This window comes from Denticeps clupeoides, chromosome 2, assembly GCF_900700375.1.
Source record: "Denticeps clupeoides chromosome 2, fDenClu1.1, whole genome shotgun sequence".
In the NCBI taxonomy this organism is placed as follows: Eukaryota; Metazoa; Chordata; class Actinopteri; order Clupeiformes; family Denticipitidae; genus Denticeps; species Denticeps clupeoides.
In genome coordinates this window covers 30,071,205-30,087,382 of record NC_041708.1, presented here as the reverse complement: position 1 = coordinate 30,087,382, position 16,178 = coordinate 30,071,205, and the positions used below count along the sequence as shown (strand labels likewise).

General features: G+C 42.1%; 1 protein-coding gene across 1 annotated transcript in view; it reads left to right on the top strand.

Annotated features, from left to right (window-relative positions):
• The window catches only part of ptprn2 (protein tyrosine phosphatase receptor type N2), a 152,165-nt gene that overhangs the window by 89,025 nt on the left and 46,962 nt on the right, over window positions 1-16,178 (top strand). Inside the window, exon 12 of the mRNA XM_028970236.1 lies at window positions 4,883-4,947. Within this exon, the coding sequence (XP_028826069.1) occupies window positions 4,883-4,947 (65 nt within the window). The remainder of the gene's footprint in view (window positions 1-4,882; window positions 4,948-16,178) is intronic.

Sequence of the window (16,178 nt, the reverse complement as noted above, 5' to 3'; positions counted from 1 at the left end):
CCCAGTTTTTTTTTTTTTATTTTGCTTCATGTGTGAAATGCAGCCATACCTGCACTGATAACTGTAGAATAAAAGCAGAAAACACAAAGCATTTTGTAAATATGGTGTGTGTGCGTGTGTGTGTGTCTTGGTGCCATGTGACATTTTTGTAGGGTTTGTCATACCATCTTATCTTCTCTCCTTTTCTTTATATTTTCTAAATAAATGCTTGCTAAGCCATTTGGTTACTGGGGGTTGCTGGGGGGTTGTCCTTGATTTCTACAGTGTGCAATATATTTTTTATTCTTTTTTCAAAACCATGCATCCGCTTTTTTTTTTTTTTGTTTAGCTCAGCATTATGCTCAAAAACATATCCCACACCAGACGATTCCAGCCAGGCACTATTCCTGTATGTGCAGAACAGCTCGAAGTCATACAGGAGAACGTTTTCATGCAGGAAACTTTTTTTTTGTAGAAAAAGTAGGTGTTGAGGAAAAAGGTTGCCCATTTGTTTGTCATGAGTTTAATTCCATGTACCAATTTCTGCAAGTAAAAACACCAAACCTTTTACTTCTAGGCTCACACTTTACTTTATTTACTACATTGCTTTTACACTGTGGTCCTCATTTAGCAACATGAGTGTATATTATGGAGTTAAAATCTGGATACGGCAAGTTTCACATGTCATTCATGCAACAGGTGCCAATTGGTGCAGAACACACGTCCGTCCAGCATAATTAACATGGCCACGGCCCCAAAACTTTGTGACATGAAGGGATGGAAGGTGCCAAAAAACGGTATTTCTATGACATGGAAATGTTATTACATTATGATGTTATTACAACTGAGGTAGACAAGACTTTCTCCAATATTACTATTGCACTGAAAGCTCAAACGATGCTGATTTAGTCAAATGGAGAGGAATAAAATGGTGCTGTTTGGCAGCTAAAACAGCAAAATCAAAGGAATAGAAGCAGATACAAGAAATTGTATATACAAGGAATTCCGGTCGATGGTGTCTCTCAAGCACAAGAGTTTAAAACATTGACAATATACAATATACTACATAATCAAATCTTATATACACAAAAATACAAATATTACAGATTACTGAGATAATACAGGTGCAATTGTGGTAATTGTGGTCGGCTGGTCCTTGTCTGCAGGCTTTTACAGTATATAGTCTGCCAGAGGGCAGCAGATCAAACAAGAAATCAAACAGAGACAAGTAAAGCTTTATCAATTTAGATTTTATACATTCTGATGATTCAGCGGCAAGCACCAGTTACCTCCAGGAGATGTCTGAGACCAGAGACCAAAAACTGCTCCATGTCCGTCTTCAGTTTCCCATCTGATAAGCATGATAAGCATGGAGTTATGCTGGAGTGAACTTGCTTGTAGTCAGACATTGTTTAGAATTGCACTGAGCATGATTTCTTTATCAATAACTTATTGGCAGGTAGGCGACAAATACTTCGATTAGATTTAGACTGGGCTAATGCAGTCACTGAACTGTAGAATACAGAATCAGAGTGTCGTAAAAGTTAAAACAGCTCCAGGTTCTGTATATTCTGTTTGTTCGTATAGACACGTTTATATATGTGATCTGTACTTAGAAATACAAAATGTCATCATCGTCTCTTCTGCTGTGAGATTTCTGAGGGTTTTTCAGGGCATAACATCCCTGCAATTTTGGCAGCCGAGTCTGAGTTGACACGGGCTGGGTGCCCAGGTTATTTTGAATGCTATGGGATGCTGTGGTGTGAAAGTGAAAGTTCCCACGTGGCTCACACACCTGCACACACGCTCACCCATTCACATTCATATTCAAGCACACCCACCCACACGCTCACTTACAGTTTAACACACTCTCTCATAACCGCACTCATATTAGCCCCCCCTAGCCCCATCACACATGCACAGACAGAGTCACCCATGCACACACTCACACCACGGTCCTGACAGGGTAATTAAGCTGTTCCCAGCGCTATACCAATCACAATCAAGATGGCAGCTTTTTTCCCCATTTAGGCCCGATCCCAAACCCCCACTACTTCACTGACTATTTCTCCATAGTGTCGTGCTTAATTATATGGAATGCAGTGGGAACGTGAGGAGCGCGGAGAATGGCCTGTGATGGATTAAAATCCTAATTAAAGAGGCTCCTACAGAATCTGGCGAACGCTGGAGAGCTCGGCCCCTCAGACTCATTACCATAACCTTCATCGAGGAGAGGTCTCCCTCATTCTTGTCCCTCTCACCATCTTTTTTCCTTCCATTTTTCTTACCCTTTTCCCCTCTCTATAGTTTCGGAGTCATTTTCAGTTTGCCCCTCCACTTTTTCTTTCTGGTTTCAATGAATGTATTTTCTAGAAAGATCTAATTAATAATACCTGCATGCCAAATGCTCTGAAAACCCTCTTTTTTGATGTTTTTTTTTTTTTACTTTTTTTTATATCAAAGTCACATTTGAAAAGAGTTACATGTTGACAAATCAAAGTGTGCAACACCCTTAGTCTAAAATACGGTACCTTCTGCAATTACTCATTTATCTTCATTTGTACAAAAGTGCTTGTTAATAAGCCTAGGAGGCCGCTTCTGTGTTTCAGTTCTTGGGCAATTAATGCTGAAATTCACTTTTGCGATAGTTTTTTTGGAGCGCCGACAGCATTGACTGCATGGGAACAGATTAATTGTGCACCATTTGGTTTCAATTATCAAAAATTAAGCAATAACAGCACAGAGTGTCATAAAACTTACGAGCGCTGACCAAAGTAAACTTTGTTAATTGGATCAATGTGAGTATAAGGAGCTAAAACAGAAAAATCAGCTGTGAATATAAGAATGAAAATGAATCGTACATCCAGAACAGTCTCATATGTGTGACACATGAGGTACATTTTATTTCAGCACTTACGCATTAATGGCTGTTTATGAGCTTTGTGACCCAACATGCCTCTTGTCATTGTTATGGTTGTGAAGGGGCCAATAATATAAACATAGTGCGTACATCTGTCAATTGGGACAAGTGGATTAAAGTGTCATTTGTGTTTCTTCTGGTTTCATTTTAATTACTAAATTGTTTAAACGGCAACCTAAGCTTTTAAGAACATGGGCTGAGCTTTACAGGAATGGTGTAAACGAATTGGACCTCTTATACTGCTAAATTTCTGGTGCTGTCTTACTCATTTTCTTACCACACGCCTGCGTTCTCAAAATTACAACTGAGTTTCTGTGTGGTTTTTTTTGCTTATAGGAGTGAGTGTTTTTCATAAATGAGGCATGGCTAGGTGCATTATTTTAACAATGGTGTATTGTTATTTCAAGGCAAATGACCACAAAGGTGGCAATACTTAAGTGAGGTTCATGTTGAAAATGACCACCATGCTGCGGAAGGGGGGATTTGTCAATGTCAGTTTGGGTGTTGTTAATTTTCTACATTTATCTAAATGTTAATTTAAAATAAATAATTAAAACACTTTGTTTTATCTTCCCATTTAAATTATTTAAACTAAGTACTGTGCAAAAAGCACCAATATAAACCTGGTTAAACCTGTAAAACTGGTTTATAACTGGTGTGAAACACTGCAGCACAGCACACGGTGACGCAACGAAATGTGTCCTCAGCTTTTAACCATCACCATTGAGCAGTGGGAAGCCATGAAAAGCACCAGGGGAGCAGTGTGTGGGGACGCTGCTTTGCTCAGTGCCACTTTGGCGACTTGGGATTCGAACTGGCAACCTTATGATAGCAAGTCCACTTCCTTACCTCTATGCCACCACTGCCCCGGTTAATATATTAAGTAACCCTGTGGCAAATATTGATTTACCTAAACCATTTATTGCAGATTTGAACATATATGGTTCATTGTAATAATTTCTCAGTGAGAACAGCATCATAATAGCAATGAATAATATAAGATATGGTTCAGGATGTGATTTATATTACTCTTGATTAATAATAAACATCAAAACCAGAAACTTTATTGCATTTTATGCTATACATCAGATCACCAAAAAATTTTTTATCACTATACACTTTATTCTGCAAAAGTGATAAAAAGAGAAGCAGGCCATGTGCAAGGTGGCCTTCATGCTTTGTTCACCAAAAACATTAAAGTTCTTTCTGTAAAAGGTGTGACCTTTCTGTAGAAAAAAAGTTCTGACTTTCTTTATTCCTCTTCAGTTTAAGGCATGGACTTTTAACCAAGATCTTTTGTTCTTGCTTTGTTCCTTTGGCGTCGTCGCACTTTTCCACTTATTAGCAAGCGTGTCTTCTACAAGTTCTGAAACATTAGGTAACATGCCCCAAATACCACGTATTTCTTTCTTTCTTTTTCTTTCTTTCTTTTTGGCATCTTCATTACCAGATTCTTGTGATTATTATCACAAGTGAATGAAGAGCAGAAACAAGTGCTACACACAGAAACTCTGCTTTGAATACCCAAAAATATGAAACATTTTGTTACTTCATATGTTAATATATTTTACACTTTTTTTCAGGTTTATCTTAATTTTAACACTAACAATTTTCAACAAAAAACATCGTAGAATATGTGCATCGTAAGTGAAAAGGAGACAGTTGTGTGGTACTGTTCTAAAGACTGGTTGAGTCCATGTCCTTATTGGATGTACTAATTATCGACATACGTAAAAATTCAGTTTTGTGCACACGTGTCGGTGGTTTTTAATTGATGACTCAGTGTGAGTGAGTGTGTTTAAGGCGGTTAAGTTGGCTGTATTTGTGCTTTGTGATAAGTTTTGAAAGCCTTTCATGTTTTTAAATTAAAGACGTCTTTAAAGTCTTTCTTGCTCTTCTTTATCTCCCAGACATAGACGCGCAGTAGAGAGGGACCGTCACCCACTGACTCACACTCTCCGTCTCTGTCTATGTGTTTCGCAGTGGAGCAGAAGGACCAGCTGGAGCGCGAAAGTGGACTGCACATTCTGGAGGCTGGACTGAGTGATGTAAGTCCCGGGAAAGGATCTCTCCTCCATCATGACTTCCTCTCTGAGCCATGATGACATTCCCCTCTTCCTGTATGCAACTACAGCAACTTCCATCTTAAAAAGGGATTTTTTTTTTTCCCTCCCAATTTTTCTTTTTTTTTCAACCCTTCCCCAAATCAACAGTAGACTTAGATGTCACTTGCTCGCTTAAATATGCTTTTGAACATGTTCCGCTTTATTGTTGCTAGTTCTTCCTTTAGAATGTCATGGAGGAGGACAGTAGCTATTTTTTTACATTTTATTTCATTGGTTTGTTTGTTTGTTAGTTTTGCATCTTGTTGCATCAATCCATTGTATTCAGCATGAGCATTTTATTTTTGGCTGTAAAAAATATCTGTGCTACTGGTAGCAGTGGAGAGAGAGAGATGGGGGGTGTGAGGTTAAGCAACTGTGCTTATCGATGTGAGAATCAATTGCACCCAGAGCAGGGTGCATTTCTGAAAATGTCAAAAGCGCCAGTTCCCATAGGAGGCCGCTCTCCTGAGGGGTCTGTCAAAGCCCACTAAAGAGGTTACATTATTAATGTAATGTAATTAACATCATAGCACACGTGCAAAAATATAATAATCATAATAATCAAGATCTTTTTTAGGCTGGTGAAGGGGTGATGTGATTGTGGAGGTTGTGACGGTGACGTTGAACGACGATGATCATCGCACCGCAGCCGGGGCTTAGTTTAGCGGCGGGGACGGGGAACGTTGTATGAACAGAATTCTGATTTTTGTTCTATTTTGTCGCTCTTCGCACAACAGCCGGTAGAGTGTGGGTCTGTTTAAATAGACCAGAGCTGTTCTCTCGCTCTCTCTCTCTCCCCCTCTCTCTGTGCCTCAGTGGTACAGTGCCAAACACACGCTGTCAATCAACCCACCATATCGCACACAGCAACAAGCTGCCACACACCACTACTGGAGTTTTAGAGGGAGGGAGCGGGACGAGATGGGAGGAGAGTCTATAAAAAGTGTAAAGGTCACCAGCTCGGGATGAGTGGCAGCACTCACTTTCTCGCTGGCTCGCTCTCTATCCAATTTCTCATCAAATTGCTCTGCATGTTCTATAGCTATCTATATGACCAAATGCATATGTATGTTATGTTGGAAGTATCCAATGAAACATAAACAAAGTCAGAATTTTTAAGGTCTGTACTGTGTATAAAATTCGATATTGCTATTTGCACCGCAGGGCTGTATTGCAAACAACAAATTTCTTACTTGCGCATGTAGGACATGAATGAAATATTCACCAGTGACTGGCATTAAATGCACCTCTGATCCCTGGCCTGGTGACACTACCAGGCAGTGATTCTCAGGCATTCTTTACAGACTGCCATATCTACATTACTAATGAAACAAAAAATGGTGGGTCTCTTTCCACATTTCATGTGAATAACAGACATTTGAGGAATTCTGTAATTCTGGACTTTATAAAATGCTGAATCTGTTCCCACTAACTGAAACTGAGTTCGTGATGGAAATGAATTGAATGTGACGTAAGACGTGTGTCTCACTCTCTCTCTTTTTTTTGTGTGTCTGAGGACTTGGGACATGATTGGTCGGAGACTGGCATCTATTCTCCATGATACCTTTTGATGTTTCTCCTCTGCCTACTTAACTCAGCTTCTATTATATAAAAAGCCATTGATCGCTTCTGCAAAATTAGTGCTGTCCGTATTCCTTGTTTAAGAGCGTGTCTTTGATATGTGTCCTCATTCATTTATTTCCTGGCCTTCTTATGGCCGTTGCCATGGTGAAGAAACAAACAAGACAACAGCAAAGCAATGGTGGGGGGAGTGTTGAGAAAAAATAACACAAAAGGGTCTCTGTGCTTTTCGACACTTTAAGTGCGGGATGCTGCCATCTCGATGGAATAATAACAGGATTAGGTGAAGTGCTGTCAGTTTATGGGCCAGCATAATTCGCCCTTAAATATTCATATAAAAAAAAAAAAAAAAACAATGATAAAAAATTAAGAGGTGAGGCGAGCGACCATCGGCAAGGATGCAATGGAAAAAGGAAGTGTGCGTTCGCGCTGATAAATATTCATATATGCCGGCTCGGAGGTAGGGAATCTAATCAAGGGCCTATTGATGCACCCGTAGCCTTCATGAACCACCTCCAAATGAGCTTTTCTATGGAAATGAGCCCGCGGCCGACACCACAAAACCCACAAACACAACAGGATGGACAGGGTCGGCACGCCTGGCCAGACACAGGGATGTGTGGACCGCAAATGTGTTTTTTTTTTTTTTTTTTTAAATAGGACTTTGGTGGACCAGAAGAGTGTGAAATATCATAAGCAGGGAGAGTGTGTGTGTGCGGGGGGGTGTTACACGCTTGCTTGGCTGCGTGGACCATAGGAAGAGTTGGGGAGATAAGTGTGACTGACACACTGTAATGCTGCTTGTATACGTGCTTATCAGATGCAGGGTTTTTCCAGGGGTCTTATACCCTCACAAACAAGTTTTCCCAAACCCACCCCCCCCTCTGCCACACCCACACCCATCCTCTTGTCTGTGATTCTTTTACCCTCCATCTTATTCTCAGCATTTCTCTAAACGTTCTCACTCCGTTTCTTCTTCTCTCCATCATTCAGCTCTTCAGCTCTTCTCTCTCTCATTCTCTTACAGTCTCCTTTTTCCCCTCCATCTGTCCATTTCTCACTCCCCGCACTGCCTCCCCCCAGCCCCCAGTCCGTTGTCATTTTCGACATGCTAACCCCACAGTTGCGCGGCGCTGCAGTTTGTCATGTCGGCCCTTTTTGTTGGTAATTAGCTGCAATCATAGCGTCTCTGCAGGAAGCAGACGGGGACGGGGCCCGCAGCTGGAGAGGCGAGAGGCGCTGAAATGATCTCAGCTCCGTCTGAACCGTGGCCGACCTCAGCACACACACATCCACGCAGCACTCAGTCGGATACACGTGCGCTCACACTGATGCATGCATTTTAAACAGTTCAGTGGTCAAATAAATGGGCATTTTGACAAAGATGGAGGAAGACAGGCACACAAGATAGAGATGGAGAGAGAGAGAGAGAAAGAGAGAGGGTGGTGAGACAGTGAGGAGCTGAGAATGTAGTAGATCCTCTTCCCAGGGGATCCAATCAAGTCCGAGGATTTCTCAGTACACCACTCACGGCTGGCTGCATCCGTCCTCAGTGTATCCGTCGTGTTCTCTCTCTCTCTCTCTCTCTCTCTCACCCTCGCTGTCTGTCGGTCTGTCTGTCTATCTGCCTCTCGCATTCTCTATCTGTCACACATATGCACGCCACTCATCTCTCATCCTCTTTCTTAACATTCCACCTCGAAAGAGGGATAATGACCAATGTCCTGATAGCACCGCCATGCCATCAGTGAGTGAAATGTTGACTGAGATAAGCTAATGTCAGTGGGGGATAGAAAACAGATCGATTCGGCCCGGAACAGCAGCAGCAGTGCGAGCTCCGGCCCCACACAGCAGCTCATTAGCTAATCCCAGGATTATGAGTTAAAAACTGATGAATCAACGGTGCAATGCGAGATTTAGCACCGCGTTGTACATGGACAGAACCCAGGAAACAGTACTGCTCAAAAAAAAAGTTTCAATTATTAACATACCATTAATATGTCTGCTACTTGATCATATAACATTCTTTAATCAGAAAATAAATGATTACGACATGGAGGTCCAGAAACATATTTGTGAATCGTTTTGTGGTGAAATTGTTGCAGTATGACGCATGACATTTTAGTTTTAAATGTATAACACTTTGACAGAAGGAGTGTAGTGCCACTGATGCTGCTGCAGTATGGTGTCTGCGCTCTGAGGTCTAGGTGGGCTGGCGGTGCAGAGCGTGAGTCGAATGTGTGTAGAATTAGGCTCCTGTAAATGCCAGCGCGCCATGCGGGTGTCATCTCACATTAATACGCGTCCATGTGAAAGTGTTAAAACTCCACAATGGAGGTGCAGAATGAGCAAAGCTGTGTGGGAAGCAACTTGTAGAGGGTCCATCACCGCCGCCGCTGGGAAGAGGAGCGCTGTGTGGGACGGCTGATTAATGAGTTGATAAATATTTTAATGAGCTAATTTGAAACGAACTGCACAGGCCTTTATGTGAGCGGCTCAGAGGCAGAGTGAAGGGCCGGGGAAAAGTTGGAGAAGGGGTGCCAGGGTGGAGAGGAATATGGGGAAGAAGGTTGGTGAAATGGCAAATGGCGAGGCACGACCGTTTATCCTCCCTCTCCCGGCTCTACCACCCTGGAGACCACCTATTTCAGCTATGTGGATCTCCATGGCGACACGAACCCCCCCCCCCCCCCCCCCATTCTTGTGTCAGTTGTGTGAGTTGCTATGGCAACATGTACTGTGTGTATGCGTGTATGTTTGTCAGATACAGGTTATTGGTTCACCCTGAGCTTGAAGGGAGGGGGCAAGGGGGAGGAGCCTCATGATGCATGGGAGGCTTTGATGGCTTTCAAAGTGATGGGGGGGGGGTGTTCTTCTCAATCATCATCACCAGTCTGCAGGGGGATCGGAGTTCAGTGTACCTGATAGACCCCTCAGCCACATCTACAGACCCCCATCCCCCATGCCTGGAAAAATGACGCTATTATTAGTGATCATACAAAAAAAGGAAAGAGGAAAATAAAAGAGAAACAATAAAAACAAAATGGAAGAAGAATGGCAGCTGGCATCCTCCGCTCACAGCAGGGATATGCCATGGCTGTGGCTAGCCCGCTGTGCACGCCGCATTGAGGTTATTCGGACTGAAAGCCCCTGACAGAAGCCATTTCCACTGTTTCTGTTTATGAAACATTGTTGTCTCACATTATTGTCGTTCCTTTAGAAGCAGACGCCAAGCAGCTATGGCATGATCACGTATACCAGCTGCCCCACACAGCTAAAATGGCAAATTTAGCCTGATTTCATACTAATTGCCAAGTATTCTGTTGTGCTTGGGGCATCTTCATTAATGACTGAAACAAGAAAGAAATGCTCTCTAGTTTTGTATCTTAGTGTAACAAACTACCCATCCTGCCCTTTTCATTTGAGTGTTTAAAATGGGAGGAACCCATTGTGATGATTCTAAGGTCTCATACACAATACATCCTAATTCTGCATCGTTTAAACCCAGCCCTGTCAATACATCATATGTGTAAAATGGTTCAATCATTGTTGCCAGATATGTAATTTTTTTGCCCACCACCATCCAGAAGTGCACACAAAATGCTCACAATACTGCCAAAACTATCCAATAAGTATTTTTTTCCAGTACTGTTTCAATTTCTCAATCTGCCCAATCTGCCCAATCTGGCAACAATGGACCATGTGCAATGTGTGATGCAATGGACCATGTGTATGCAATATAGATTATCCATGCTTTTAATCAAGAATTCAGAATGTCTTGTTAGCAGCTAAGACTTAATTTTTTTCCCTTTGGCATTTGTATTTTTTTATTTTTTAAGCAGAGCTCTCAGCCTGATGACAGAGTGAAGCGGGGAACTCCTGGCAGCCCGGCCATATTAAACTGCCGCCATTTGATTAAGTTTGTGGGTAAATTGACATTCATTGACATTTTGACAGCAGCCTCACGTTTTTAGATAACTCCCGTGAACGGGGCTTCAGTTAGATGGTGCTCATTAAGCAGCCAATTCCCTGAGCTGCGCATCAACTGATAATTCAGCGGCGACTGGAAAATCATATATGGCAGCCAGGGATCTGTGTGTGTGCTTAGATGAGAAGGGTTGTGTTTCTTTCTTTCACTCTTCTTTTCATGCTGTTTTGTCGTTGCTTGTTTGTCAACTCTCTCAGCCCAGAATCGTATTACCTTTGTGAACCTTAAAGTCCACCGACCACCCCCCACCCCGACCCCCCACGTCTCATACCCATATTCTCTCACACTATCTCTCTTTCTCATAAACACCCTATCTCTTCCCCCCTCTTCCCCGCTCTCTTCCATGTAATGGAATTTGATTCAGGAGAAATAAACATTAGCATATAATCCTATCATATGTCACATATGAGGAAATGTCTGCGAATGCCACCATCCTAAACTGAGAGAAGAAGGAGAAAAAAAAAAGAAAAAGAAAAAGCTCTTGTGGTTCTTACAATCAAAGTTCTTGGCAAGCTCCGACAGAGCTCATCTTGGAGAAAGGTCATGGAGAACGACAGCTTCACAGCCTTTAATTCAGAAGACTTTTCTGCCCAATTTACCACACTGACACAAATAAGAACATGCAGGCACCTCAGACACCGTTGGAAATGGGCCCACACGGTGATAGCAGAAATATGCTTTCTGTTCCGGCTGCAGGTGCTCTGAGAACATTGTCTATGACTGTTTATATTGCAGTTATAAAACGCAACAGTGCGTACCGCCACTCTTTACTTGCAGGGCATTTCAGACAAGAGCCCTTCATCCGCTGTGCAGTCAAAGTGTCTACGAGGGATTTGACCAATCAACTTCCAGCTATAACAAGAAAGGTTTTTAAACACTGATCATTGCAACGTTCCAACGGTCTTTTGTTTCTTTGTCTCATGATGTCATTGCTGTGTAGTAAAGCAAAAGATTTATTAGTTAAAGCAAAGAGAGGCCACTGTAATTCAATACAAATAGTAATTTGCAGAAATTATTATCTGCCGTGTAAAAGACATTTACATTTACATTTAAATTATTTATCAGACTGTCCCTGTAACTACAATCAGTAGTTACAGGGACAGTCTCCCTGGAGCAACTTAAGGTTAAGTGTCTTGCTCAGGGACACAATGGTAGTAAGCGGGATTTTAACCTGGGTCTCCTGGTTTACAGGCGAGTGTCTTACCCACTAGGCTACTACCACCCTTATGACCTTAAAGACCTAAAAGACCTTACTTTCCATGGAATATAAATTATTTCTACTTATTCCTTTTCATTTACAAATAACTTCTGGAGACCATAAGGGGGCAATAAATAAAATCTTTTGGTCCTGTTTAGTTATTTTGTTAGTTGTGGAGTTTGGTCTAGTTCCAACCATGCTGCATATTAATAAGCCTTTGCAACTTAGATAATTAAGGGTAATGTCTACACACATTTTTTCTATTGAAATACTATGGGAGCCTGACAATCAATTTTGATGGATGATTTAGGGCTGCCTGTTTTAGTCACTGTCACATGATCACCTGTACACGAAAGTTGACTTCAGCTCATACCAGCAGGCCTTTCATCACATGTGTAGGGGTTTAGAGGGGGTTCTTTTAGCAAACTTCGCTTGAAATGTATGAGTTCATGTGACTATTTGCATGCATTGTGATTACTGTTTTACCCAGTGGGGAACATTATTTAGGTTAAATTAGAAAATTTGTAGCTACAAATGCACGTTTCCATTGCTGTGTACAGATTTGATGTAGATGAGATATAATCTTGCGGGAAAACAGGTGTTGAGGGTTTTTTCTTTGACATCATTGTATTCCATTGAACTGTAACAGATAATGAGTTTGAGGGTTCAGTTTCCTCTTGGGTCGCTGCAACTCTACAGTCATACCCCTGCATTGATTCTTCACACTTAATAAACCTTTTTCAGGTTATGACCTACATAAACTCATATAGGGGTGCTTTTTTTTTTTTTTAAGCATCCGTGTTCTTATGAGTGTCATTGCTTTTGGGAGGTGAGCCTCCTGCTGTTGCTGCGGCGATATGTAAATGACTGTTTCTGTTGGAGCTCTGTTCACACTCCCATCTCATTAGGCACTTTCTCAAAGCTGTGAATGTGTCAGATCTGCAACAGCCCAGACGCTGGGTACAGGGGGAACTATCCTCCTACATACATGTTGCATTGCTCCAGTCTAATTAAGGTGGTGTTATTTACTGGTGTCTCTCCCATTTTCTTCAGTCGTTCCTCTGTTTTCTTTCACAGACTGTATGTATTGTTCTGCCTTTCAGTAGTTCTCTGGTTCTTTCTGATCTGAAACATTGTTATCACAGAGTGTTCATTCCTCAGCAAGCATATGGACAGTCAGAAGTAGATTTTTTTTTGTGGGAGTGCACTCATAATAATGTTGGACCCTCCAAGGAAAGAGTCATTTGAGAATTACTATAAATCTATTAGTTCAAAATTGCAGCAGTGTAATCAGTCAACATCATTAAAAAGACTAGCCTGATTTTTCTCTCATGCTGCGAAGACTATCGAGGCGATGGAGGATTCATCCCTCCAGACAGTCACTTTGCCGTTCCTTCACATCGCAGTCGACCTTGGAAACCCTAATCAGCCAATTATGAATGAGACCACTGCTTCCTCGTCGCCATGGAGACACAAATATTTATCAGTCCCTTAACAACAAATCTGTCCTCTCTGGCCTGGCTATCTCTAATGGCCACTATCGGTGCTCACAGTGTTTGATCTTATTGAGTCATGCGTGCCTTTGATCGAATGGCAGCTTGCGGTGTTCGGCCAAAGTCGGAAACTGATCGCAATATCTGGGAACAGCTCAACGCTTCGATACCACCATAACCTAATCAGCACTCCTCATCAGATTACTATTGATTTCCATGTGGCTGGTCAAACATGATCGCACATGGGTTTCCTTCTTTGGACATAACCCAGTTACAATGTTGCTACAAATCAGACATTTTTAATACATTGCAGTAGTAACTTTAAAATTCCAATTGCATTGTTTGTCTGCTTATCTAGCTTTCTTCCTACATTAATTGTATAGCTCTCAGTTTTAAGGATGTTTATAAATTAGTATGTAATCTGAAGCTATTTTTCTTCATGCATCTTGCTTATGTATAAGCCTAGAAGTGTTTACAGTAATGGGCATGAATTATATGTATTACTGATATAAGTAGAGCTGATAAATGACATCTGGTGTGTTCTTCCATGTTCTCTCAGGCTGCCGTGGTGGCTGCAGAGTAATGTCCAAAGCTGGCTTGGATGCGATTCTCCTGTGAGACTTTCTGTTTCTTCGCTCATCATTTAGAACCAGTCATTTCATATGAGACATCAAAGGAGCCTTCCCCGACCCTCAGTGTGTCGAGAGCAGAAATGAGATATAGATAAATAAATAAATAAAAATGCAAGATAATAAAGTGATCCTGAAAATACTGCAGTGGTACAAGCTGCTTCAAACACTTCATGCAGGTTATTTTGAAGTTGGGGCTTTAAGGTTTTCCAGATGAAAGCGTTCCCCCTCCTCTCATGCATTTTTTGTAAATGCAGAGTGCCTTCCCCTAAACGAAATAGGGGCAAGTCTGGTACCTCAGGGAGGATAGGCAGACACAGAAATGTAGGTGTGCGAGTGATACTGTCTTCAGCCTCAGTGTGGATGGACACCCTTCACTTCCTATACATCAAAGTTGCTGGACTACGGAATCTGAAAGTGAAAGTGATTGTCATTGAGATACACTGCACCTCAGCACACGGTGACGCAACGAAATGTGTCCTCTGCTTTCTACTCATCACCCTTGGTGAGCAGTGGGCAGCCATGAAAGGAGCACCGTTTGGGGATTTGAACCACGCAGCCTTCTGATTACGGGTCAGAGAGACTCCCACTAATGGGGCCAAGTAGGCAGATCGATAATAGATCATGCTTAAACACCCCCATTAATGGGAAAAAAGAACACCCTCTAAACCCCTACATGTGATGAAAGACCTGCTGGTATAAGCTGAAGGTGATCATGTGACAGTGACTAAAATAGACAGCCCTAAATAATCCATTAAAATGGATTGTCAGGCTCCCATAGTATTTCAATAGAAATGAAGTCTGTAGACAATACCCTTAATTATCTAAGTTGTAAAGGCTTATTAATATGCAGCATGGATGGAACTACCTCTTTGGAGTCTCTCCAAAGAGACTGAACCCAGATGAGGAGAAACAAGTTAACAGTCGGCCATACACATGGGGGGTGGGGAGCAGAGCACAAACAGAGGACGGTGTAATAAAAATTTCTGCCGCGACAGAGGCACCGAGGAAGCCAATCTGCCCGCATTTAAAAGTAGCTTAAATGCCAGATCCGCCACAGACTCCTCGTGTGAAATGTCATATCGGAGCTGCCCCACCGAGCTGCCGACTCTCTTTAGGTCTGCCTCTATGGAGCGGCTGCTCCGAAGGCCTCCGATGAAAGAACGAAGCCACGGATCTGTGGCAGGCCAACCTTTTACCACCGACTGACCTTTGTGCCCAGGGGACACCTTTTGATGATGCTCCATGCGGTTTGGTATTTGTCTCCCCCACCACCAAAAGTGTGGAGCTTGCTTTTTATTTATTTATGTGAGCTGTGAATTGGGCAACGTTGTGTGAAGCTGCTTGTTTTTGGGGGGTTTTTTTCCCCAAAGAGGGAAAGACTTGAGATTTTTGTTGTTCGGTTACTCATGGAAGGTAAGTGGCCAAAGGATGCAGGATGCAGGAATATGGTTAATTGTAAAGATCAGTATGATTTCGATAATGACCAAACTGTTCTGTTAGTCAACCAGATATGAGAACCAAACCAGAAAGTCTTTAGGGGTTTTCCTTGTGTGCAGTGGTTATTGACTACCAAAAACTGGTGACAGGTTCATTGACATCCATGCATATGGAGAGTTAGGCTGTCTGGCCTGATCCCACAGAAGAGCGACTGTAGCAATAGTAGTTGAATACACAGTTCATTTGAACAGTAAGAGTTTCCACGATGTCCTCCACCAAAAGTGCCTACAATGACCATATGAGCATCGGAATATTAACAGTTTAACACTGTCAGAAATGGCCTGATTGGATGAATCTGAGGTGCCCACACATTGCTCCCCAGGCTCATAGGGGTGGTAGTAGCCTAGTGGGTAACACACTTGCCTATGAACCAGAAGACCCAGGTTCAAACCCAACTTACTACCATTGTGTCCCTGAGCAAGACACTTAGCCCTAAGTTGCTCCAGGGGGACTGTGCCTGTAACAACTGATTGTAAGTCGTTCTGTATGAGGGCATCCGATAAATGTTGTAAATGTAAAAGTAAATGTAAATCTTATGGCTGCTCACAGATGGTGATGGGTTAAATGCAGAGGACAAGTTTTGTTGTATGCACAGTGTGTTGTGCCCTGCTGTGTATCACAATGACACAAATCACTTTAATAATAATAATCACATTATCCTTAAATCAGCATGCTCTAAGAATCAGCACCATAGACAGTTCCCCTAACAAACACACATAATGAAAGTGACGTGAAAGTGAAGGGATTGTGATTGTGAAACACAGCAGCACAGCACACGGTGCACA